The following is a 26,951-nucleotide window of genomic DNA, read 5'->3' on the forward strand; positions in this document are numbered from 1 at the left end:
TAAAAGAGGAAAAGATTATCTGTATACAGCCTAGATGTGACAACTACAGCTGGGGTCTAATGGTTGCAATTTTTAATCCCTATATGCAGATATTTACACTGTCTGAACCTTTCACCTTTGGTGATTTCCACCTCAAGAGGAGTTGTTTGGGAAAGTTTGGCCAAATATATTTCAGTAGCTTGGCAATACAAGAACAGTGAAAAACTTTTGCCCATCACACAAAAAAAGAAAAATCTTGTGATTTTTTTTTTATCATGTTTGGTGTCAATTTAGTTGAGGGAAGAATGTTTACTGTGAAGAGGTTTTTAAAGTTTCAGTGACAGATCATTTCAATGTCACTGTGTTCTGAGCCCCTGAGAAGTGCACTCTGGGTATTCACCATAAATTCAGAGCAATGCTAGCACTGAGCTTGTAAAGTGAGCCATAAAGGAAGATCACCTGTTACGTGCAAGCCTGGGAACCTTAGCTGAGCCTTTGACAAAATGGACAAGATGGGTGTCAAATCACTGAAAAATTTGTATAAAAACAGATTGCAACTGGTGACACCGCCACCTTAATAGGAGCTGTACATTACAAAGTAACTGTCTAGAGAGGAAGCTGTATCTGCCAATGATACATTGGGAATCAGCTGGAAGTTTCTACAGGGAATTGGTATTTTTTATATAGCAATGAGGTAGGTTTTTAGAGTGCTATGTATTTGCTGCCTTTATCTTAATTCTTTTTTCTTCTATCCAGGCTGATTGCCTGTCTTTGGATTTCCTGCAGTGTACAAGTTCCCCTTTGATTTAAAGGTAAGCAAAGTCCTATAGCTTCTTCAGCATAAACTGGGTGGAGCAAACAATCAGGTTAATGGGATTGGAGAAGCAGGACTAGGAGAGAGAGTGCGTGCTTGAGAGACCAGAAAAAGTGTTGAGGTATTAGTACCTGTGAGTAATCTACCAGAAGGATAAGTCCTTTCACCACGTTTATAGGGTCTCCGGTTGCCGAGAACATTTTAGACATTAAATCTGCATACCCTTGGAAAAAGGTAACAGGCCTGAGCTGAACGTCAAGCAAGATTGCTGACATGCCAGCAAAGGACTCCAGGTTTTCCTCGCCTTCATCCACAGTTGCAGCTATTATGGATTCTAAGCCTTGAGCTTCAATCACAACCTAAAAGGCAAAAGTGAGACATTACTGATGACAAAGTACCGGATCTGGAATTTTAAACTCTGCAAGTATTCCTAGTGCACAAAGAGTTGAACTTGAAAGTTAACTTACTTTTTAAATTTTTTACTTTAAGTGAAGAAAGCATCTGATCAAAATGTAACAGTGTTTTGAAGCAGAATAAATAGCAGTAGGTAAAGTGGTCTCATAGCAGCTATTATAATTTAATTAGTTGAGCACAAAATTTACTCCTAACAAGTAGGCTATATAGTTGTTCCCTAAAAGTGAAACACTGGATCTATTATATAAGAAATTGTCTTTCTTTTATGTATTTGCCTCATCAGCGTTTTTTTCTGAGTTTAGCACATTCTCTCCATCCCAATTGTCCTTAAATGCACAAAACTCCCAGGATTTTCAATAAGGCTGTGTCTTCGCTCACATTCCTCCTTCAAAAGAGGCATGCAAATGAGGGAAATCAAAAGTCAAATGAGGTGCAGATTCACATAGCTGGTGCCTCATTTGCATATTCTTTCAGAAAAGCTTCTTTCCCTTTTTTATGGGAAGAAGGATTCTTTCAAAGTTGGGGTTTACTTTCAAAAAAGCCACATCTACACGGCTTTTCTTCTTTCAAAAGAAGAATATGCAAATAAGATGCCAGATATGTAAATATGCACCTTATTTGCATTTTCAATTTCCTTCATTTGCATGCCTCTTTCAAAAGAGGAATGCAAGTGTAGACACAGCCTAAGAGATACATTAGCTTAAAGCAGTGATAGGCAACCTACAGTTGTGAATGACTCACACGCGTAGCCCTCCAACTTAGTGGGACACAACACTGTGATAACCAAGATGGTCTCCTGGGATAGGGTAGTTTTGCTAACTGCATTTGCAAGCCTAGAATTTGCGGGATGTGCTGATTAAACTGTAGCAGTGCTTTGGATGCATATGGAGCACATAGCTGTCACTGTCAATATTTTGTGCCATCAACCTACAGCTCACATCACATGCGCTTGCTTTACATGTATGTCACGTTAGTAATACAGGTAGGACTACTCACAAAACTACGCAGATGGAAACCAATGCAATCTGGCAACCCTGTTCATGGGCAACAGTAAGCATAATGTCTATGGGCCACATGTAGAACCTCAGTGGGCCACAGCTTTTCCACTACTAGTTTAAAGGCTGCCGGAACAAGCCCGTTTGCTTCAGACATGGCACTTACCTGGCTGGCATGAAGTTGAGCATTTTTATTGAAAAGAAAGATATTCAAGTTACTTCTTCTTAAAATCCCAGAGCCTGAATAGAGGATGTCAAGGCTGTATGTAGATGATGCATCAGGACCACCTTAACCAACAAAGACACCAGATATTAATCATGCCTGCAACTAAGTCAAGTGACCAGGAAGATAAACTGGCTTAAAGAGCTATTTTTCTAATTACATACGTGTAACATAGCCAGAATAGGCAGAGGAAGACCCAGTCTTGGAGAAGCGATCATAGTTATGAACAACCATGTCCTTCAGAACCTTTCGAATCATTTTGCTGTAGAATTAAAAAAGAAAAACCCACTAGTTTGCCACTGTACTATCTTCCATGAGAGCATTACCAAAGTCAGCGTGTTAGGAAGGATTTAATTTTGCACACACTACTGGTCTATGCCTGACTCAAAACCTACTGAAGTCAGTAGGAATATTTTCATTAATTTCACTTGGCTTCAGTTGCTACAACCTGAAAACAAATAGATAAGGGACAATAGATGGGTATTTCAGAAACCACTTAAGAGATTTAGGAGCACAAATCCCTTTTAATTACTTAGGCACTCTTGATCCAATATTGATTATTTCCTTGCTTTCTTGAAAGAATTTTAAGGTCCTAGATAGACAAGCCCCCAGAGAATAAAGTTCCTGTCCACAGAACAGATATTACCTGGCTCTTTGGTACTTCACATTAGAATGTTAATATTTTTAATGTAAGATTTTTAATCTGTCTATGGCTATGTCTACACTAGCCAAAAACTTCGAAATGGCCATGCAAATGGCCATTTCGAAGTTTACTAATGAAGCGCTGAAATACATATTCAGCGCTTCATTAGCGTGCGGGCGCCGCAGCACTTCGAAATTGACGCGGCTCATCCCGACGGGGCTCTTTTTCGAAAGGACCCCGGCTACTTCGAAATCCCCTTATTCCCTTCTGGTCATAGGAATAAGGGGACTTCGAAGTAGCTGGGGTCCTTTCGAAAAGGAGCCCCGTTTGGATGAGCTGCGTGGCGGTGAGCCGCGTCAATTTCGAAGTGCCGCGGCCGCCCGCATGCTAATGAAGCACTGAATATATATTTCAGCGCTTCATTAATAAACTTCGAAATGGCCATTTGCATGGCCATTTCAAAGTCTTTGGCTAGTGTAGACACAGCCTATATGAATTGATAGTTCAATAACAGAAATGAAGAAGATTAAAAATGAATGTCTTTGTTTTATCCCATGTCATGCTAGTACAATAAGTAAAAAACGTGGTTTCTATCTGTGTGTATGCACAAATATTAAATGTAATGTACCTTGCAGGCATTTCAAAATGAAGTATATCTTGGACTAATGAGAGCATGTACTTGTTCATTTCCGATGGCAGTTCTCCAATAGAAAGCAAGAGGTTTTTCACTTCCATGTAGGATGGGTTACTGCTGAAAATGATGACAGCTGCAGTGGTTCTGAGGGTCTTTTCATAAATTTTATGATTCTGGTGATAAATCCTGTTCATGGTTTCCTTCACCTGATCAGAAAACAGAACAGTCACTTCGTAAGTCAAATGTTTCCATGGAAAATATACAGCTTGGAACTGTACTAATTTATGATGTCAGAGATGCAAACACATTGCCTGACTCCTGCATAGTCTAGGTCCAGAGCTAATGTACTGGATTATGTTTTAATATGGTACTTTTTATGCTCCCAGTGTCCCTTTACATGTTACACACTAATAGCACAATTATGTGAGGAAATGGAGCAGCCATTATATTCTCAGTAATAGCTCACACGCAGCCTTACACATGTGCGCTGACAGCAAGATTGTGGCCAGAGTGCCGGCGAAGGAGAATTAATAATGCTGACAGTGGCTAAGGAGATTTCTTTAAACTGGTAAGAGAAGAGGTATCTTTAAAAATAGTCCCACGTTTCCCCCAGACTCAGGATTATCAGATACTGCACAGAGGGCTGCAGAGCCAGTTCATAGCTAATGGAGTGACAGAGAGCCAAGCAGTCGTGGCTTGCTGATGGATTGCGATGTTTGATTTGTGAAATTGCATCGTAGCAGTGCAGAGTGGTTGGTGCAGAACGGCAATAGACACGCATAATAATGCAGTGTAATGTCAGAATCTGTGGTCATTTTACATTTCTCTGCAGTTTCGTTTGCCATAATCTTTCAGGATTATATTGACGTAACACTTTTGTGGCTTCTGGGAAGGCAGACAGAGGAACGTCTCTCTCTCTCTCTCTCTCTCTCTCTCTCTCTCTGTCTCTCCATCCCCCCCCCCTTTCTAGCCATTTTCCTTTGCTAGGTGGGAGGGCAAGGAAGGAGCCTGTTAACTCTGGTTCACATGTCCTGAATTCCCTCCAGTCTCTTTGTGTGCCACATAGCAAAGTGAGCACATCTATGAATGGAGTTCAGAGCAGAGCCAGGATCTCCCATGAGGTACAATAATTGTTGCATGTGACTCTAGAGTGGCAGATTAATTCTGACATTCTACATGTGGCCCTATGGGAAGAGAGAGATGTGTAGAGATGGATGTCAAAACTGCCAGGAACAGTTTTCTGGCTACCCCCTTAGAGGGTATAAAGGACGATTTACTGAAAAAAAAAATATCTAGTACAAATGAAATGGGATGCGGCATGAAGAATGCACTCCGTTTAATTTACATTTGATTGTAAATGTCCTCTCTTGTCCTTTTTTGCAGTAAGTCTGCTCACCTCCTTGGTGATGAAAGAGACATCGTATCTCTGCAGAACTGATGCAGCAATGTTACCAATGGTCCCTTCTCCAGACTCAGCATATTTTAGCAGCAGTGGAATTGCTTCAGGCAGAAGGGCGTTCTTCATGGCCAGCAGGTACATCTTCACCTCATCCTCTTTCATTGCCTTGTCTAGTCCTCCAAGGATCAGCTTCTTAGCTCGTACAACAGCCTGAAAAGAAAATTGATGCCACATGTAAGATGCTTCTGTGAGGTACTGAGTGCTTCCTAACAGGTTCTCAGCATGCTCAGTGCCCATGGGAGCAGGAGCTGCAGGACTGGGTCCTGATACCTGTGATTGGTTTAAAATGTAATTGGACAAGTTTAGCAAAAGTACAACTTTTCAGCTGCATTCTGAAAACTTCATTATCTACAGGCTTGCACAACTCCTAAACATGCCACTCACTGAGCATGCATTGTGTTGGTTCAAGAGACTTACAGACTCCACTGCTATAGCCAACAGACACAGTTTAAATAATTGTGATGGAAAGAAGTGGTGCAGCAAAGGTTCCTTCAGGGTTAGTCCTACAGGACTAGGAATGCATGGTGCTTCACAGAAAAATAAAAGGTAAATCCTTGCATGATACCTGGGCGCTCTAGGACTCTCCAGCAGTGCAAAGGAGTCATAACTTCAGCAGATCTGGCTATCTGAGGATTCCTTGACCCTCAAGTTCACCTTTTTTTTTCTTTTCTTTTTTTTCCATGATCCATGGAGTGGCATAGAATCAGTCCTAGGAATGCCCATCCTGAGCTGTACTGAGCACAAATTAGACACAGTCCAGCGTCTAGACCAATATTCACCCTCTCTCTCCAGTGAATTTGTAATCCAATTTTTTTCTATGGTGTAGGCAGATCCTGATTATGGATAGTTCTCAGGGGACACCAAAACCTTATGTAAAACCAGAGAAAAGTACAATGTCTACTGGCAGGCTAGAACATCCAGGCCTTTGGGATTAGAGAGAGGTCTGATATGAGTTACTCTGGTGTAAATCAGAAGTCCATAGGGTTATGTGTAGCATAATAGAGGTACTGAGATTAGAATCAGGCCCTCAGGGCACAAAATAAAATCTGTTATAAGGAAAATTGCTCCATCATATTGAAGGTAGGTGTCTGTAAATTACTTTTGAAACATGAGAGCAAATTTCTCAGGGATGCTTGTGTGAGTCTCCCAATACTTTCAGTAGGGATTGCGCATGTACAGCCAATGGCAGAATTTGGCCAGTACCTCTTTAATACAGGACCTTTGAACCTCTTTAATACAGACCTCCCTCGTCCGGCAAACTCCATAATCTGGCATGATATTAGCTAGCCAGATGAACACATATCATGGGCATGGCCAAGTTACCCAGGGACCCGTAAAGTTTGTTTACAGCCACCAGTCCTGGCTCTCAGTGTTCTGTGCTGTTATTTAGCTGTAATTTACCCCTAAATGTCTTCTAAGAGCTCACTAAGCGGTAGAAATACTGGTAATGTACTAGAAAATATTGACCTCCTGTCGTCCGGCAAATTCTCTCATCCAGCACCAGTCAGATCCCCAGGGTGCTGGACAAGAAAGGTTCAACTTGTAGGAAAATAGCAAATACTTACTGGGAGTTTGCAGCCTCCCTTGTCACACAACTTTTTGATGAGCGCTCCTACAATGATGGTAACGCTTTCTCTGACTTCACTGTTTCCAAACTGGCCCTGGAGTCTGTTCTGTTATTTAAAGGGAAATACTGTTACCCTTCATGTCTAAATAGCATGGCACAGAACCTGCAATGTGCTGAGTGCCCTCCAATCCTGTTGACTTCCTTGGGAGATGAGGGCACTCATCACCTCACAGGAGCATACTCGATACATCAGATGCAATAACCAAATGTAATTTTTTCCCATTTACATTGCATTCAGAATGTCAGGCCCAGCTGTTCCTTATGAAGCTGATGTTTAAAGCCTGGTGTCAACAGGTAATAGAACTATTTAATTTTTAGATGAACTTTTTCATTCCCTCCGCTCTCCACATGGCCTAGGCATTTTGCGTAATAAATGAGCTTGTGTTTTTCCCACCATTTTGACTTACCATTAAAGATTTCAGTAGCAGCTCATTGGGAATGGAAGCAAATCCACAGGCACATAGGAACCGCTCCTGCAGGACAGAGCTGCTTCCATTTTTAAAGTCCAGGAACTCCAGCATGGCTTCTAGTGAGGCTGGGGTCTGAGCAGAGGTCACAGCATCCACCAGCTGAGGACTGTAAAGGGAGGAGTAGAAGTGACCCAGTTATTGTAGTGTGTTAGGCAAAGTATTGAACAGACACAGCTACTTAGAGAAACTGAGAGGTTAGGTTATTGACAGGGATGATAACGATGAGTAATCAGAGGTAGAAGGTGTTACTCTTTTTGACTGCTATGGCTGTCAGCTCTTAGATTTTTAACAAAACCAGTGCTTCTGAAATCTTCCAGGGGAAGGACTGAAGGACTGAAAGAGGTATTCATACATGTAGATGTTGTTTGGTTTTATGCCAACACAGACAAAAATGACAACAGGCTAAGAAAGACTGAATATTTTAAAGTCCACAGAACTAAATCTCGAAAAGGAAAAGCATGTCTCTAGAAAGAAAACAGATGGAACTGAAGATGGAGGGGTTTCCACTCAACTTCAGTTCCATTTTTGGCTCTGTTTGTTTACCAGAGTGTACACTATCTGGGATGCTGTGCAGTTGCCAGAGGCATCTGGGGTGTGAGAAAAAAACAACAAGAACATATTATTGAAGAAATTGACACTATTGTGCAAAATTCCCCCCCGCCCGTGAACAGAATAATGTTAACTATTAGAGGTCCAGCATATCACCAATATGACTGTGTATGTATTTGTACGAGTTACTCCCTCCCATACACCCATCCCACATTTTTGTGTATTTAAACCCTTTATTACAGCATTAAAGTTTGCTCTGGGTGACTTACAGTACTGCATTTCTTTCACTTCTAAGAATTTGAAGTATTTCCTCTTTTGTGGCTTTCCTGAGGTTCTGAATAAAGGACAAAAAACTTCTTGTTGCTTCAGCATTGGAAAGGTTTTCAGGTTCCAGTTGTTTCCTGATAGCTTGCCAGTACTCAGAAATCTACAAAATAGTTAAACAACTAAATTGATGTCAAACCTTACGCACTGGTTTCAATTCTCAGAAATCAGTCTTGTGATAGAGATGTTGAGTATAGTTTGTATTAGTTAAAATTTCATATGCTTGGAGATTCCTTTGATTGACAATTAATATGCCTATGGTACCTCAATCCATGTGTTCCTTAAGCCTTTTTGAGGTCTCATAAGTTGCATACTGAGGTGAAACCAAAATTGAGCATCTTATTGAAGTCAAGAGTGTCACTTGAGCACTACATAATATCAGAAATGTAACACATTTTGGTCCTAATCATGGTTGCCCAGAGTTTGACAGGAGCAGAGAAGAAGAATGGTTCTTTCATGTAAACATCGTGTTCCAATGAAGTGGCTCTACTTTTCTTGAAACACCATTATTGGAAAAACACATGAAATGCCACATTAAAAAAACTAATTTAGAAGATGCAGCACGGGTAAGACGCCTTTGCCCATGCCCCCTTAAGAGTTTCCCATTTCTGTCTTCTACAGTTTTATATCGTGGGGAGGGGTATTAACTTCTGACTGCTTTGTAAAATGGTAGTTAGCAAAGTATTACAAAAAGGGTGCTTTTGCTTGCCTTGAGATGTTGGATCAATAATATTTAACATGTATATAGCACATCACCCAAAAGTATCTTTAAAGTGCTCCACAAATATTTACGTATAGAAAACTGAAATACAGCTACCTCTGTTCTGGTGGATAGCAATCAGCTGGGGCACAGCATTCTTCACAACAGTTGTGGAGGGAAAAGGGGTGAAATTTAGGCCATGAAAAAAGTCAGTCAAAAGCAATGTACATTCACCAACATTACAGGAACGCAAGAATTGCCATATTAAATCAGACCAATGATTCGCCTAGAGCTGTGTCCTGTGCCAAACAGGAAGAAGTACCATGATGCCTGAAAGGGATGGGCAAGAAATCCTGCAGGAGATAGTTATGGGATAATATGACCAAAAGGAAAGTTACTTCGTTCTTCCTGTGCTTAGAGATGAATTCGTGGCTTGAACCTTGTAGAGTTACGTCCCACACAATCACTGGCGTCTTCTCTTTTTCTTATTTTTATTAATTCTTACGAGTGTAAGTAAGTAAGTATTACTCACTGCTTGTTTCTATTAGTGATACAAATGTTCAGTCCTGTTTTTATTTCAACATAGTTAAGCTCTCAGCATGAATTTTATATATTTCCAGGCTTCCCATTGCAGTATTTCAGAAGCACATGATCCGTGTTAAGAAATCTGAACTTTGAGGGAGTTGCTTTCTCTCAGACCCCCGTTGGTAAGAAATCTGTTGGTAAGAACTCTTGACATTTTCTCTGTTTTGTCATGGATCTCTGTTTCTATTATCTGGTATTATCTGGGGCTTTCCTCAATGAAAATACATCTGTTCATTATAGCAGAGTTTAATGCTGTTCTCTGAGGGGGAAATCGCATCACCACCAAGTCAACCTTTGCTAAACTATTCTGCCTTCATAGGATTTGTATTAAGCTCTAACACTTGAACCTGCCTGCAAACCGAAATACCATTTCAGTGGTACAGAGCGTAGTTTCCATGAACTGTGACAGTAATTAGGCAACAGTGACAGAAACACTGGGTATTTCCTAGGAATTAAAGATCATCTGGGAGAAGCTGATGGCCTAGGGCACAACAGGGGCTGTTAATCTCAGCTGGTCACTGATGCCCAGCATCAAGGTCAGTATTGCTACTGTGAACTGAAAACTAGTAAGTATACATCTTTGAGAGATGGATTTTTCTAGTGGGTGATGACTTTGGTTCACATGCTGTAGCGCTTCAATGTCTTTTGCAGTACCCTAGATTACTCAGAATCATCCCTTAGCATTCATTCAGCTGTAATGATCCTGGCACATTAGCTCGTAGCTGAGCAGCTTGAGGAGGTCAGGACACAAGGAGAAGTATGAAGTCTCAAATTCATTAGGTCATTAGTTGCCAGGAAATGCCTCTCCTGTTGCTGTTAGTAATAGTGTAAAATACATTAAAGAAAATTATAATGCAGTTACTGTTTTTAATTGTTTAAATACAATTAATAGCTGGACTGCAGGAGAGGCAGCTTCAAATCTCAACTCAGTCTTAGGTACCTAAAGCCAAAATTTTCAAATGCGAATGACTAAAAAGGCCATCTTTGTAACTAGCATGATTGCCCGAAATGTTGAGCAGCCCGTTAAATAACACTGATTGCTCAGCACTTCTGAAGTGGCTTATGTGACATGCCTAAACAAGGGTTTATATGCCTAACTTAAAGCTTCCAAGTGTAAAAATCTTGGGATCATAATGGTTACTTTAATCCTAACCACACTTAAGTGCACTAAGTAATCTTTGTGAAGGCCTTTGAAAATATCAAGATGTGTGGTATAATACACGTGAATGTCACACTGACATAACATGATATGGAAGTGCTAAATATTATGATGTTGCTGTTTTGGATACAGTAGTGTATTTATAGATCTAGCTTTTGGGTGGCAGTTACAGTACAATACAGTAGGAAAGCAGGATTCCATTGTCAGCATTCCGCTAGGTTTATCTTGAGAATGGCATGCCTCATTCCTCATGCAGTGCTCTCTAGCCCATGATTTTTAATTTGGCTTGGAAATTATCTGTGCAGCTGTTTTGACAAATTCAGATCCAGATGATTTGACCTCAGTTTTAACCATAAGAAGCGTGAAACTCTTCAGTGTAAACAGTCATAAGCATGACCCTGTGGGGAAGCAGGGCACCTCTCTTTTTCAGTTGTTTGCCTCCCATTGATATACCCCCACCATCCTTCAGAACCTCTTCATTACTCAAGTAATAACCCTTCTCCAACTTTTTGGGTTTTTTACTTCTGTACATCTATACAGGCTCAAGGTGGGGAAAAACACATGATTTTACTGCCAAATACTTTGCTGCCCTGGGGCCCATGTAACTTATTTTAAGTGCATGAACAGACCTACTAAATAAAGGCTCAAAATTATGCACATACTTAAGTATCTTGCTGAACTGGAGCCCTATTTTCCACATCAAAAATTACTGAGAATTATAAATTTTAGAGTCAGAGGAGTAGCTGTGTCAGTCTGTATCCACAAAAACGAGAAGTCCTGTGGCACTTTATAGAATAACAGATTTATTGGGGCATAAGCTTTCATGGCCAAAGACCCACTTTGTCAGATGTATGTTTGGAGTATCTGTTCACTGAAAAATAATTGATTATAGTCAGTTAAAATATTTGACTATCAATACACTTTTTAAAAGTAGCTTTTACCTTAGATATTTCTAGTGTGTAAGATTTAAATCTCAAAAACCAAAGTTGCTTTGCTAGAAGGAGTGGGAAGAACCTCTCGAGGGGCATTTTCTTTTAAAGTGTTGTAATTACATTTATGAATTTACCTGTAAATTCTCAGAAACGTCATTCTCTATTCCTAAGAATGTGCCATAATTTTGGCAGGGGATACAAAATAGTCATAGAAAACAAAAGGGTTCAATTCCAGCCCTATGATTCTGTTGGGATGACTTAGTGGGGGTTCATCCTCCTTGAAGCAGGGGGCTGGATGAGGTGACTTCCTGAGGACCCTTCCAGCTCTATGATTCTGTGATTCTGTGACTCTGGAAGTAAAAACTCAGTTCTGCTTTGACTGTTGACCCACTACAGCTCCACCATAATGTGCAGAAGTTTGGGGAATTCCTGCGGAATTGACAGTGGTATATTGGCAATCTTTCCTTGGCATGTTTGTTGGACAGAAATTTCTTTTTCCAATCTGTTCTACTCAGCTCCTCAATTTAAGTCTAATACTTTGTTTACTTACTGAGGGACAGTTCCTGCACTCAGTCTGGACAGGCTCTGCCACTAGAGGAATTGCTACATAACTAGAGTCCAAAGTCTTGATAACACTGGTAACCTGCTTCCCAGCAACCACTCTAGGGCCAGCTTCTGTTGACTTCAGTTCCAGTTTCTGCCTGCAAATCCACACATTGAAAAACACTGTTAAGTCTGAACATGTTTTATAGAAAGAAATGAATCACGTGGAGGAAGAAAATATTATCCCATTGGTGTGAATCACAGAGTCAATGTATTGCTTATTTGAAGAGTTATCAGAAAAGACTTCCCATTTTAAGGAAGGATTTAACACTAGCACTAGTTACTGGAGGGAAATGGAGGAAATCTCCAATGTTAGGCTATCTAGGATCCAGATCCATTACATATGGTAAATCTACTTCACTGCCAGATTATTTAAAGCTGTGTCTTTAGTCTGAAATGTTTAATGTGCTTTTTAAGAAACTTCTGACTACTGAAATGGCAAAGGCCCTGCTTTCTTGAAACCATGCTATGCTTTTACCATAACACTAAGGGCTTGTCTGCTTGAGGACTTGGCGCACTGCAAGCTGGTCAGTAAATCTACAGCACATGAGCTTGTTGTGCAGTAAGTGTTTGTGTGAACCTTGCAACCCAAAGAGCAATATAGCAATCCCCCGGTATGCGCAATTTCTATTTGCGCTTAACTTGCATTAATATGAGTTAAGTGCAGATTGAAAGCGCCCACCCCCCATAGCTGGGGAAAGCAGGGGAGAAGCTGTGCTGTGCTTCTGGGGGAGACTGGAGGGCAGAGAGTTAATCAGCTGGGAGAAACCACGCCACAGTGACTGTTTGCCCACCAAGCTCCTCCACCTATGAGGGAGGGGAGACAGCCACTGTGGTGCGGCTTGTCCCCAGCTTCCCCCAGCTGGCCAGGAGCTGGGAGCAAGGCTGTCACTTGGTTTCCAGCTTCCCACAAGCACATGGCTGGTAAGTTTCCCGGATCCAGCTAGCAGCAGGGAGATGGAAACCAGGCTGCCACCATGTGCTGGTCAGTTTCCTGGGTCCTGCAAGTGGTGAGGAGACATGAACCAGGCTGCCCCCTGCTTCCTGCCCCGCCCCCCGACTCTAGGATCAAGGAAGCTGACCAGCCCTCATGGACTGGTCAGTTTCCCAGCTCCTGCAAGCCCAGGGGATCCAGGAACCAGGCAGCTGGTTCCCATCTCCCCCAACTTGTGTGAAATTTGACTTACATGGGGGTTGCAAGGAACGCAACCCCCATGTAACTTGGGGGTCTAGTGTATCTCAATGTTCACTGTGTTCAGTGTGTGGTAGCAAGCTCCACATGATGCAGCAGCCTAGTGAGCTGCACATACGCAGCTGGTTTGCAATGCACCAAATCGCTTAGCAGACAAACCCTAAGAATGTTCCTGTACCAATTCCCTGGATATGAATATCTCCAAACTTTGGGGGGTGAAGGGGGAACAGAGTCTGGACTCAGACATAGTGCCAAATTCCAAATTTCCCCATTGATAACTACCTCCATTAAGAATGTGTTTAAAAACTGAGAAAAATCTTTAGCCAAAAAATCAGCACTTCTTTTTAAAAATTACTTCATTTTTATTATTTACAGTATGATAGACCATTTGCACCCCATTCAGCTAGGTCCTCAAGCACAGAGGTAGACAGAATTCTTTTCTGTAGAGTTTATGGTCTTAGGCCATGAGTGTGCAGACACATGACCCAAACTAGCAGTCTGCCAATGGCAGTGCTTGCATGACTCAAAACGCATGTTCTCAAGTGTTTGCAGATATCAGCTCTAGCATAAGATAAGACACCGCATGCAAGTATAACAAACAGAAAGAAAGAAATAAAAATAGTAAAGAAACAATGCAAAAAGGAAAATGACAGAAGTGACTGCAAAGTATACTACTCAATGGTTTTCTATTTTTAATTATAAGGTCAAGTAAACATATAAAACACATAAAATTAATTATTCCTACTGGCCATCTGCCCAACCATGATTACTTGGATTTAATAGTTAAACTTAAAAAGAAATCAAATTAGACACCTTACTTGGAAACTATTTTAGCATTTGTTGTGTGCTGGAAATTCAGAGACAAAACGTAATTCTCTTCTGCCCTCACAGATTTAATAAAGCTGTCTTCAAGCACATATATCGTGGCAGATGTAGCTTTTGTACTGACATCAAAAAGCTGAAAAATAATAACAAACAAGAAAATTGGCCCACAGCCTACAATCCAAACACAAGGCAAAACTCTTACTGAACCAATGCCCTGTTGAGCTATGTGGGACTGGGCTTATCCCCCTAGTTTAGGAAAGGGATCTGAACCCTGGATTGGGTGCCAGGATCTCTGGAGTTCTCATTTCATTTCTAACATGATCTCCTTCTGTGATGGTGAGCCAGTCACTTCTCTTTATGTGTCTGAAATTTTTCATTGCCAAATTGTGTTAATGCTTTTTTACCTCCCTGGGGGTTGTAGGGAGAGAAAAAAGGGAGTAGAGAACTGAATATTGCTGAAAAAACACCCACTAAGTCACAGATCAAGATTTTGTTTTGTTTTGTTTTTTTCAAAGGCAACCGTCAGAAAAGAAGATTCTCAAGAAAATCAGTGGGACTACTTTTTGGACTCAGATTTACTCACATGAGTAAGCATTGCAGGCTCTGGCTCAACACTGTTGGCTTCCTATATCTACGGCACACTGTGTAAAGCAAACTAGCTATCTACTATAATAACCTGTTCAGAAACAACTTCAAATCTTTGTTGTTACTTTGAAATTCCAGATATCGGAGGCTTAGGGCCAACCAGACTGCTCTTGGCGCAAGATCTAACAAAGAGTGGGGCCAAGATGGCTATACATCACAATTGTACTTAATGGCTCTCTACAACGGCCAAGGACAAGTTTAGCCTCTTGGGTTAGCTCGAATACCCTTAATGTGGCTCTAATTTGTACTAGTTAGTAACAACCCAAAGGAGGCATTTATGCTAGACAGGGATCACTGTGGCACAGCCACTTTGCGGCCATGTCTGCACCAAACTCCCCTTTGTCATGGCAGAGAAATCAGCTGTGCAGCCCTGTGGCAACAAAGTGCCATATCAGGCGTCAGGATCTGACCCTACATCTACAGCATGTGCTAAACACAGACATAATATCTAGGGAAGGGTTTACAGTTACCAGTAGCTTTACCCACACAGAAAGAAACACATTAATTAAAACAGCAAAGAAAACAGAATAGCATCCTGGAAGTCTCCCTAGATACTGCAAGTAAAATATATCCTGGGTCAGATCACCAGCTGGTATAACATGTCGTAGTTCCACTGATGTCGATGAAACTATGGCATTTTACACTGGTTGAGGATCTACCCCCATGTTTTCATTTGTTGGTAATCCACATAGTAATTTTGTGTAAAGTGTATAAAAGAAGTGCCCTACGTGAAACATACAGCTATACCATGCACTCCACAATGCAAGGAAGGCACAAATGAGAGCAAGTGAAGAGGGTATTATAAGGTAAAACAAATAACGTTCATTAAAATGACTTTCACTGGTTGCACATATCTATCCTACGTATGGGCAAACATCAAATAAAATATGGTTTAGAACTGTCTATTTTAATGTTAGACTTTTATCTGATTTTTTTGTATTTATTTTTTTCAAAAAGGAACCATGTTGTACCTCATTATGGCTGGTAAAGCCTGTCTTGTCGATTTCACAGGTGCCCAGAGCTTTAATTTTAGTTACTTGACTTTCTCGAGCATGGTAAGTAACATTGCATTTCCCAGAGACATCCACCTTGGAAAAGGAAAAAGAAAAAGTATTCTCAGTTTCACCCGTTTCTCATTTGTGGTAATGATTTCAGTGTTGGTTCCCCCTGCCCCGCATCCATACACATATACAGTCTTTGCTGGATGGAACATCTGTAGTATTTGAAACTGGGTCAGCACCTGCATGAGCCTTAACAACATGTTCAGGGGCAGTTAGTTGAATCAGTCTGTTTTGCTGGCAGGTGCACTCCAAAGATCATCTGTTTCCTTACTTCTCTGGCACTTGTGTGAGCTGTTTGAGGTTGTGTACTGTTTCAGGTTGATTTTCATTTTGAATTTGTTATTTTCTAGGGTGGGGGTAAGGGGCTGGGGGAAGGTAAAAGAGGCTGCTCGCTTTATTTTTGTTTGTATGATTATGTTTTTAACTTGTGCAAAAAGTACTCTGTCTTGGATGGGCACAGATTATTTTTATTAGTTGCATCTGAAGCAAAGTAAATATAAATTAAACAAGTAGGAGTGTATAAACAATTGACTGCATTTGCCTGTGCTAGAGTGAATTTTGCCAAGATGCTGGCATTGTCCATGTTCAAAATTTCATGCGCTTATTATTTTAAACCGATGTACTTAAACAATTGCTAAACCTGTGTGGACACTTAATTCTATTTAAATCTCACTTACATTGATTTAGTGGAAGTTGATTCTTTGCTGAATTAAACTGAATTGAAACAAGGGACTTTTAAATCAAATTGCATCCACACAGGGGTTTCTCTGGTTTCACTAAATTAGTTTGCAAACCACATAAAATTAAACAACTTCATTTTGAATATCAAACACAATGTAAGCAAAGGCTCTCCTGACGTACTTTTCTATCACAAATTCAAGTTTAAACCAAAGGCCAAATTCTGTCACGGTCAGTGGGAGCCACATATGTTCATTCTAGGACTGAACTAGATGCTATCACTCTGATTAACTCTTTATTGCTGATGTAGTACAGTACCTCCCTGGCAGCCCCAGAGTGCAGCTGTAGCTGAAATAGGCTAGCCAGGCCTCTCTTGAGATTTTGAATAACTGCAGGTTCATTTTTGTAGGAGTAGAAGTTTTTAACCTGTGAAAACAAAAACAAACAGTAACTGTATATATCTGAATAAGTCAGAGAAACATTGTGTGATCCCTTGCAAACTTCTTCCAATATTCAGATTTTGGCTGAGGAAACTGAGCTTTATTCACACACTATTGGACTTCATCCTATATTTCTTTCTTATGCAACCCCCACTCACTCCAGGATCCAGCCCATAATGGAAGGGGGTGCTGATGCTTCAAGCCTCTGTAGATAACTAGATAAGACCCCACTTCAGAGGACTGACATCCTGTCTGCTATTGACAGAGTATTTAGAAAGGAAATGGAAAACTTAATATAAGATCACATGTGGCGCATTCTTATGTGCAGATTAAAGTGGGTCGCCTACAGCATTATTCCCACAGACACGGACAAAACCATCACATCTCATGGTAATCCCTCCCTTCACACCCCTTTCCCTCCCCACATACCTCTAGTAGACATTGCACTTTAATCACAGGTTACAATAAGTCAGAATGAATCATAACTAAATCAGAGTTGAAGAGACTTTAACTGACGTGTCAAGCACATGCCAACCTTTGAACCACAAGGGACAACTGTCATGTCTGAGCTTTTTTTCTAGTAACAAAAGACTTTGCACCTTCAATCTGCACTGAAGGAGCTTTTATGCTGCCTTTCTTCCTAGAAGCAGTAAGTGTAATCAACATGTTATCTGTGTTAGTGTTTCAGCAATGTAGGGCACAGGTGTGGAAGAGGAGATCCTATAATTGTGACAGAGGATAGAGTAACGTACTAGTTGGCAAGAAAAAACATTTATAGAAAGCGCTGCATGGAAAACTACATTGCAGTCGCTGGTACGAGAGCTGTATCTGCCAAGACATTTGCAGCATACGGGGAGCAGATGTATTTAGATTGTGTTATTTTGATACTTTAATCCTGGTTTAGAGATGTGTACAGAGGAGAGCCAGAGCCATCTTCTTTCTTTTTATGTTTGGTAAAACTGATGACGAGGCTAACTCTGAAGCTTACTGAGCACGCCTGGTGGTATCTGCAAGTGGGTGGGCCAAATGGATAGCGAGTGTATGTGCTCCCAACCTTGCTGCAGCAGTAGGTGAAGACCTTCTGGAAGTTAGATGGTCACAGCCCTTATGACTATGCAGAGGGCTGACAGTGAGTGACACTCTCACCCACACACTTCCCTGTTCAGCATAACTCAGGTTGTGACTGGCTTCAGTTGAGAGATCAGGAGCTGCTCCCAGATACACAATGCCGCAAGGCAGTGGGTGGCACAGGAATAGAGAGGGAGTGGGCATAATCTTGGCTCAACCCTCCCCTTTCACTGACCGTGGGCTTAGTGGGGGAACTAAGCTGCTTCAGGAAAGAGAGTGAATTAATTTACTCCTCCCCCAAGTAAATGGGAGATGGGCTGTTCCTGTGACAGTGTAGCTCTTTGCTGTCCTTGTTGTATGTGCTGGCCAGGTTGTCAGCTGACAGTCCGGCCCATGCCAATGGGAGAGGGAACCCCTGATTCTTGATTAAAATTCCCCAGTACAGGACCAACACAGAAAATTTCGGATTTTCAATGTCAGGATATTTTATCTAATTATTTTATAGCCAGTGGAGGCTCTGTGTGAAAATCTGACACAAGTGCTGCTTTGATTACTTTTTTGGTTCTCTGTGCCTTAAATATTGAGTCTGTTCTGGTATGGCTATGGTCCGAAGAAGTGGGTCTGTCCCTTGAAAGCTCACCACCTAATAAATTATTTTGGTAGTCTTTAAAGTGCTACTTGACTGCTTTTTTTTGCTCTGAATGGTGATTCATATAAAGTTTTCATAAACACAGGACTTGGAACTTAGGCCACATTTTCAAAAGTAAATTAGGCAGTCAGGAGGCTCCATCTCAGTGAAATCATTGAAGATACAGGGATTTGGATATCCTACCTAATTAGCACATCTAATTATAATAGTTTACACTAACACTGCTGGAGCCAGTAAGGATACACTCAAGTACATGTATCTCCTGAGTGAGTAACATTACTCCAGACTAGACTTAATATAGTTTACCGTCATGATAAATCATATCTCCTCTTTTCCCTCTACCTCTGGGTGTAATCCTAGCCCTAGTGAAATCAGAGTGAAAATTCCCAGTGATTTCAATAGACCAAGGATTTCATCCCTTATCACTGGGTGATATCTAGTTTTACAGCTTCAGTTATTGTCTGTGTACCAGTGATTCCCCAGTCCATCTATACACTCTGTTCCTTTGGGATGGTGTGTCCTGCTCTCTGTGATGTGCTGTGTCCAGCAGGCCTGTGGCTGGAGTGGGTGTAGCCATGGCTTTGCGTGTGTCCCAGAGGCACACAGAGAAAGTAGGGACTAGTTTTGGCTAGCTTCTATGCAAGATAGTAAGAGCTGGTGTGTAGCGAGGCAGAGAGGAAGCTATTTGCATGCAAAAAGCCAGTTTTGTTGGTCCTGTCTAGGAACTGTGCTACTTAATCTTGCATGCCATCTCCTGGCGCCTTATCCATGAACTATGTACAAATATACAGACATAGAGCACTCTCATGACAGAAGAAGCCAGGAGCTGACATGACATCTTATGTCCTCTCCACAACGCGTATAAATAAGCGCGAGTAATAGTCTAGCCCAAAATGAATATATTTTACATATAAAAATAAGACATGATAATGTATTTGTATCTTCAAAGAGACAACAAATTATGAAATAGTTTCATGCCAATAATTACTTCTTCAGGGCTTCCCCAAGGAACACACATGAACTTTAAAAGGCAGGGATTTACCTTTCCATGGGTCCATTGCAGAACTACAGGGCTTTGGAAAGCTGACAGATATTCTTTTCCAACTATATTCTCTGAGTGTTTCCCTTTAAAGATGTTCTTTTGGGCTGAACGTTCATTCACATTTTCAAACTTAACATGTTTTATCTAGAAAAGTAAAAACAGGAGAAAACCTCATAGAGAACAAGCTTGCATTGGCAGGAGGACGGATGGACAAAATTGTCTAATAGATCTTTTCATTCTCTTGCCTTCCAGGGTATGTGTGAGATAGATGTAGAGAAACGTTTTCAAAAAAGAGCCAGAATCCACCACTGAAGAAAAACTTTTCAGAAAGCTCAAGTCAGGTGAAGGCACCTGACAGAAGTGGTTAAATTTTTAAATGCACCTAGCAAACTTCATAGTTCTCAGCAGGAGCTTGCTGGATCCTGAACACACATGACAATCTGGCCACCTCATGTCAGCGCCTAAATTGAAGCCATTGGATGTAGAGCTGTTCATTTAATCTGGTTTATAATGCTTTGATACCGGAGAGCTCATTTGTATTCTGTAGGCAGCTACTGAAGCTGTTAAGACTAATTTCAGTTGGAGAGACTCATAGCATGGTAGATTTAGCTAGCAATTTGTTCATCTTCTAAAGAGTATCATACCTCAACAGGAAATGTTTTAAGAGCTAGCTGCCTATATAGCCAACTGAACAGAACAGGTTAGAATATCTGTGATTCCTCATAATGCTTACAACGGGGTCATACATAATGACTATTTGAGGAGGCAGTTGGATTTTTTGAGGGGGTATAGACAGACCTTGGAAAATTGTTTATATTTTAGCCAGGATGAAGTTTTGTTTAGAATCTGAGCATCCCACTGACAAAGCGTATCCACTCCACTAAGCAAAACATTACATGTGCCAAAATACTAAATATGTTACATAGGCATAATGGAGGACTTATCACAGAGTCAAAAATTAAGAGATGGAAAGGACCTATTAGATGATCTGGTCCACACATGGATGACATCTATATCGACAGGAGGTGCTTAGAACCTGGCAGGGCCTTAGCCCTTTACCTCAAATGCCTTGTTTCAGCAGGTGACAGATTTCTGGCCTGCAGACCATCTCTGTTTGAATACTTCATCCCACTTTCCATAAACACTCTAATTTACCATCCATGTTGCAAAGCAACACACACTGGGGATTAGACTACTGAGAATGATGGGGTTGAAAATAATTTGTCTGCTTTTATATGCTTTTGAAAACTCCTACCATAATTTTGATCAACTGGTCATCATCATTGTTGGGGTTTCTCCAGACTAGGTTGACATCCACATCGGATGAAATCCGGTAGCCTACACTATCTTCTGGCAATCCTTTAACCCTATCAATAAGCACTTCAGTTGAATAGGCAAATTTGTACAGCTTGTCATTATTTATTCTTGGTCCTGTAGTGTGCCCTGTTTGGGAAAAGGGAGACAAAAACACACACAGCATTATGTTAGTAATCATCATGGGCTCAAATAATTTGTCATTTCTCTCATAAAAGCATCAAATCATCTTTAGAAGAACTAAAGACCTTTTTTCTAACAGAGCATTCAAGCACCTTTGAATGTGTGACATTGACTTTGATGGGATTGTTTTTGTGAGTTAGGCAATTAGACCAGACTGTCCATAAAACCCTTAGTAGTGTTACACAGAGCTATGAGAAGATTTAGCTTAGGTTCAAATTTTTTCCCTTTGGATAGTTTTTTTTTTTTTAAAAATGAATTCAGAGAGAGCTCAGAATATTTCTGTCACGAGAAAGCAATCTCTTTGGCAACCTGAGAAGTGCTGAGTGCCTGCTCGCTCATGGGAGCTAATGGAAATTAAAGGCATTCAGCCTATATTAGGAATCATTTGTAATCTTTCAGGTCCTTGCCTGCAGTCACAGTTTGAGACTGTCTAGGAGAAGAGGAGCACAGTGGGCCAGGAGGGGCACAGCACCACTTACTGGAGCAGAGCAGGCTGCCACCTGCACTGCCCACATGGTTAACATGGGGAGTGGTGAATGCAAGTGGAGGCGACCCCCCGCTGTTGATGCTGCCACCACAGCCTGCCCCAGGTAACCCTCCCTCCTCCCATCCATAGGATAGTTGGGGCTGCTGCCAGAGGGCCCCAAAAGCACAGAGCATGTGATAGCCACCCCATTTGTCCTATGGACTGGATGTCTCTGGGTAGTTTTGGTACCTGTGGCTGTCAAAGGCCTGAAGTAAACAAACTGGACAAAAATGAGACACCTCCCTCACCCTCCAAATTGCTTTCAGTTATAATAATTTGATGTTCTTTCTGTTACTTAAAAACATCAGAGTCTTACTAGGTTTGTCTAATGTTGCACCAGTTGGCGCCTTGCTAGGGATGAAGTGTTTGTGAGAGCAGATCCTTAGCCCTCAGAAACAGAATTAAAAACCGCAATAGAATGAAACCAGAAAGGGTCATTTTGTTTTCTGCAGGAGGGATGAGTAATTCTCTTGGGGAACTCAGGAAAAGAAAGTCCACCAAACCATTGTAGACAGGTTCTGAAACGAAGTACAACTTAATCAGTGTGTTCTATGCTCCTATCAGAGAGTTAACAGTTCCAGGTTTCTCAGTTTTTGTAATACCTTGCACCATTGGATGTGACTTGAGTACATAGAAGTTTCAATACATCTAATCAAGAAAAAGTGAAAAGCGTTTTCTTTATTCAGATAGCAGCTCAGTAAACATTTACATTTTTTTCTTTAATTAAACTTGTGTTGGAGATCCATCATGACAGGGTCAGGTTTTGTTTTTTTTTAATCAAATGTGCATAGGTTTAAAAACCTGAAAACTGGGTCTGTCTTCACCATTTCTTACTGCAGTAATGCCACTGGGAAGCACTCCCTGGTGGCAGATGTTTTCCTTTAAAATCAGAGGGCCTGCTCTTGGAAGGGTCTGTGTGTCCTTCTTGTGAATTGCTGAGCACCCTCTGTTCCCAACAATTGCAGTGACAGATGCAAGTGTTCAGGACCTCATAGGAGCCTGTCAACACCTGCCTGGAGCAGACCCCAATTCCTGGAAATAATGCTTTGCTGAAGCCCTATGGTTTGTTTTAAGTGTACAATAGCTCAGTACCAATTACACTGTTGTGTATTTAATATTCATTGAGATTGAGATAGTTCAGTGTGCTAGGTGCTGTCTAACTGCACAAAATGCTGCCCTTGCCCAGGAAAACATACACTCTAAAAGCAAAGACAGATGAAGGGTGGGGGAAAGGACATAGGAGTAAAATAATCAGGGTGACTGTAGTCATGTCTTGTTAACTACAGCAAAGGATTGTTTGTTCTCTTTCTATATTTTTCTTAAGTTTAAGCTCCTCACACTCTGTTTTTCCCTTCCTTCGTCCACAATTCACCCCATCTTTGGGTTTTTGGACAGTAAACTATTTCATATCTGGCATTCTATTATCCAGAATTCTCAAATAATCAACATTTTAACCACAAGTAAATTTTAGTTACATTTTCCATAAGTACAATATAGTGAAAGTAAATACAATAAATATAGCAAATACAGTATAAGTTTACAGTACAATACTACTGTTGTTGGAAAATAAAGTACTCTGCATATATTTTTGTTTGTGCATTAATATCTAATCTTGTTTTTCTTTAGTGTTATACATTGCTAGATATACCTCTCTGTGATCCAGAATATTTGAATATCCAGCTACCTTCTGGACCCAGGGCTGCTGGATATTAAAGAGTTTACTGTAGTTCTTATTTAATATCCTCTTTAGGGCTGCCAGATTTTTGGAAAATTTATGGTTGACAGGCAGCCCCAGCCAGTGTTGCCTGTCCTGCATAAGTTTTCAAAAAACAGGGACCAGGGCACCCCACAGTCCTCCAGCTGATAGCCAGCTGGGGCTCCAATCCCCACCTGCAACCCCAGCCATGGGATGCCTGGCCGGGGGCAGGGAATTTCCCTGGCAAGTCCCACATCCCCCATTTATGCAAAATGTCCAGAGGGACATTTTTACATAAACACAGGACGTGGGACTTGTCAAGGAAATTTGGAACTCTCCTACACATTGCAGGAGTCTGGCAACCCTAATTCCCTTTGTCCCCTTTCCATCCAACAGTGGCTGCCACATGCAGTGCTAGAAACTGATATGCAAATGATTTCCTGTGGTAGTCATGGAAGCAGTGAGTGCGTGGAAGGGATTGAGGTGAGGGACAGATAGTGACTTTGTGTACCAGCTCCGCAAGGGCATTTCTTGCCTGGGCAGCAACAAGAAAGAAAATACAGCCAGTAGTTGGAAAACAGATACACTGGGTCACAAGGCTAAAGAGAGCTTTGATAAGAGACAAGGGAAGGCAAACAGGGAAGGGAGCACTAATGAGAAGCCCTAACCTGTTGAACAGAAAAGGGGAAGCCAGTGGAGATTAAAGAAGCAGCAAGCAACATGGCAAGAGTAACAGGCCAAGAAGATATTCATAGCTATGTTTTATGTGGACTGGTGATGTTATGCACCAATGTCCAAGACAACTTTACAAAATACACACACTATTTCCATCATAAGGAAAACAGCAATACTGTTTAGGCAAATAATTAAATCATGATAGTATAGAATATAGAAGATTTCACTGCAGTTCTGTTCCTAGCCAATGGAAACCTCACTCAAAAATCAGTCTTACATTAAGCTGCCTTTAGGAGAGCTGTACTGTCAGCCAGTAAGGTTGTGATGTTTCTTCCTTTGATCCTATATCCATTGCAGCCAATGGCAAAACCCTCACTGGCTTAAGGAGGAATCAGGACTGGACCTAGAGAAAGCATTCCATTGTACTGTACTGTGTTGGGGTCAGAAGTGCCTGCGTGGACTACATTGCTTTCAAGGTGGAGTGCATAACACATAGCTTAACTAGAATTTTTAAGTGTCTGTCCTTAAGGGTAACGTGCCAATTCTATAATTAAATCATGGTAGTGTATAATACAGAAGGTTACATTGCATGAGCAGAGACAGCTGTCACACCCTGTGCCTTTTATTAATACACTTGGCATGCACAACATGTGCATCTCTAACCACTAACTGGCTCTAAGACCATAAATTACCCTTGCCAGTTCTTATGACATTGGATACCTTTAAAAAAATGAAAGCTTTCTATTCATTTGAATTATTTTAAAAAATGTAACTAAAGCTATAAATGTATAGTGTGCAATTATCCAACTGATTTGAATGTGAAGAATACTCCTTAAGGCTGGTAGACTGAGAGCCAAGAACTGAATTCTAATCCAGACTCTGCCATTGCTTTACTCTCTGGCCTTGGGCAAATCACCTAACCTTTCAGCTTTCTCATAGGGCTGTTCTGAGAACTCTTAATGAGTTGGTGTTTGTATAGCATATTGGAGATGCAGAGTGCTAAGTATTTTTATTCCTTATTACCTTACATCAGAGAGCAGCTTGGCTAAAATAACATTAAGAAGCTGAGAACAGCAAACACTAGAGGTTCAGAATGTCACTGTGTTGTTATATAATAAGACTGTAATAGCAGCATGACAAAAATCACCTATTGGTAGAGGCCTGTGTAATGGACCCTGTGCTTTGCCACTGTTGGGAGGGAAAAGGCGAGCAGAGATGATGCACAGGTAGCCTCTGCAGCCACTGAAAACGGAGGAGGTAGATTCTGTGCTGGTTGCACATATACTGGTGTGGAGGAAAACAGTGGGGCCCAAGTGACAGTGGGCTGGAGGAACAGCCACTTGCCCTGTGCCTACACAGATCAAATGGCCTGGAGGCTCTGCCTGAGGGACTGGAAGGGACAGTAACAACTAGCCCATTCCACAGGCTGTCCCACAGCCTGGCCTGATACTGGAAGGGTAATTAATATGAATCTAGGTCACCTACATAAAACTATTATTAATTGCCATTTATTGGAGCTTTAGGCATGCGGCCTTCAATGTACAGACTTATTGCACAGAATGTTGTTACCTAATTTTCACCCAATATTTTAATTGATTTGGCCTAAAAGTCTTGTAAAGATACTCCATTATTTACAAAAAGTGGCAGAATATCCTGATATAGGAATTGTGTGAGGGCAGCTTCTACTAATCCATAGGCTGCTGACCCTGAAGAGTGCAGAGCGGCTGCAAGGGAGTCCTGGGTGTGGAATCTGTACTCTTGACTGTTATGCAGAAGACCTGCATAAAGCCATTTGAGGGGGGCATCCAGAATTTTACCACGAAAGCAGCTCCATCTTCAAATGCCATTCAGGTTAACGGGAGTCTTTTTATTGATTTTAAAGAAGCTGAAACAAGCACTCAGGGCTCAGTTCTGATCCATCAACAAGTTCTTGACTTTAAGCAAATGAGTAGCATCTTTGAAGTCAAAGGAACTATTTCTATGTGCTCAGAACTAATGTCTGACCCCTGGCAGGATGGAGCCTAATAACGAAAGTTGTTGTAATAGTATTTCGTTCTTCTGTGGCGTTTTTAATCTGTACATCTCAAAGGGCTTTACAAAGAAGGATAAGTAGCATTCGCCCCATTTAACAATTGGAAAACAGAGAGGGGAAGTGACTTGCCCAAGGTCATTGGGAATGCCAAGACAAGAAGCCAGGTTTTCTGACTCCTAGGCCACTGCCGCATGCACTTGATCCCTTTGCATTTGCTATCAGCTGGGGTGAAACTACCATTACAAGTTTTCGTGCTGTGTATTTCATTCTCCTTCAGAACCCATTTAATACAAGATCTTCCTTCCTTATGTAAAAAATGTAGTCCATTCACCACTGCCACCACCAAAAAGTAATCAAATTCAGCACACACCTACCTTTAACAGAGGCGGAGTATGTGGAAAAGATGCAGAGGAAAAGCACAGTAAGAAGAATCATGTTGGACTTTTCAGAGCTCTTGACTACTGCATTCAGTGTAAAAGCTAACAAGAAGTGAAGTCTTCAGATTGGAGTGAAGTTTGCAAAGAGAGCCGCTGATTCTGCAAGGGTGTTTATCTAGATGTAGTAAAGGTCAGATTCCAAATTCCACACTCAGGTACTAAGTTCATTGATGGTCCTGCAGTTAATAATTAACTACTGAGGTAACTGAGGCTTTTTTGCCTTTTTAATTGTTCACCTCAGTTTTCATTTTCAAATGCTAACCAGCTTCAGCATGGGTGCTGAAAGAGGGGCTGTAGCCAGCTGCTTGGGAAATTGATAAGAGCTTTTCTTTACCGTCTTTACCAGAAGACGGTTTGAGCCCCTTTCAGGAGCAAGAT

General features: G+C 41.2%; 1 protein-coding gene and 1 long non-coding RNA gene across 4 annotated transcripts in view; one reads left to right on the forward strand and one right to left on the reverse strand.

Annotated features, from left to right (window-relative positions):
- MTTP (microsomal triglyceride transfer protein) overlaps positions 1 to 26,645 on the reverse strand; it is a 38,726-nt gene extending 12,081 nt beyond the window's left edge. The window contains exons 1-15 of one of the 2 annotated variants that reach the window (XR_012645461.1): positions 26,511 to 26,645; positions 20,966 to 21,153; positions 19,711 to 19,854; positions 16,830 to 16,937; positions 15,744 to 15,860; positions 14,121 to 14,260; positions 12,058 to 12,208; positions 8,077 to 8,234; positions 7,196 to 7,364; positions 6,727 to 6,834; positions 5,099 to 5,311; positions 3,697 to 3,908; positions 2,590 to 2,687; positions 2,369 to 2,490; positions 1,016 to 1,152 (exon numbers count right to left, since the gene is read on the reverse strand). Coding sequence is in view for 1 of the 2 variants with exons in the window: in XM_074993532.1 (XP_074849633.1) it covers positions 925 to 1,152; positions 2,369 to 2,490; positions 2,590 to 2,687; positions 3,697 to 3,908; positions 5,099 to 5,311; positions 6,727 to 6,834; positions 7,196 to 7,364; positions 8,077 to 8,234; positions 12,058 to 12,208; positions 14,121 to 14,260; positions 15,744 to 15,860; positions 16,830 to 16,937; positions 19,711 to 19,854; positions 20,966 to 21,153; positions 26,511 to 26,571 (2,217 nt within the window). In the remaining variant the exon portion in view is untranslated. Of the gene's footprint in view, positions 1 to 924; positions 1,153 to 2,368; positions 2,491 to 2,589; positions 2,688 to 3,696; positions 3,909 to 5,098; positions 5,312 to 6,726; positions 6,835 to 7,195; positions 7,365 to 8,076; positions 8,235 to 12,057; positions 12,209 to 14,120; positions 14,261 to 15,743; positions 15,861 to 16,829; positions 16,938 to 19,710; positions 19,855 to 20,965; positions 21,154 to 26,510 lie in introns of both variants that reach the window. The other variant, XM_074993532.1, reaches the window with a different exon arrangement.
- Positions 689 to 15,669, forward strand: LOC142012771 (uncharacterized). Of its 2 annotated transcripts, none has more exons than XR_012645463.1 (5): positions 689 to 791; positions 5,086 to 5,236; positions 7,027 to 7,082; positions 9,452 to 9,553; positions 14,643 to 15,669. It is a non-coding gene; the product is annotated as an uncharacterized LOC142012771 (long non-coding RNA). The 2 variants fall into 2 exon arrangements; XR_012645462.1 differs by having other exon boundaries at positions 9,452 to 9,538.
- Positions 26,646 to 26,951: the final 306 nt, after the last annotated feature.

This window comes from Carettochelys insculpta, chromosome 4 (genome assembly GCF_033958435.1).
Source record: "Carettochelys insculpta isolate YL-2023 chromosome 4, ASM3395843v1, whole genome shotgun sequence".
Classification (NCBI taxonomy): Eukaryota; Metazoa; Chordata; order Testudines; family Carettochelyidae; genus Carettochelys; species Carettochelys insculpta.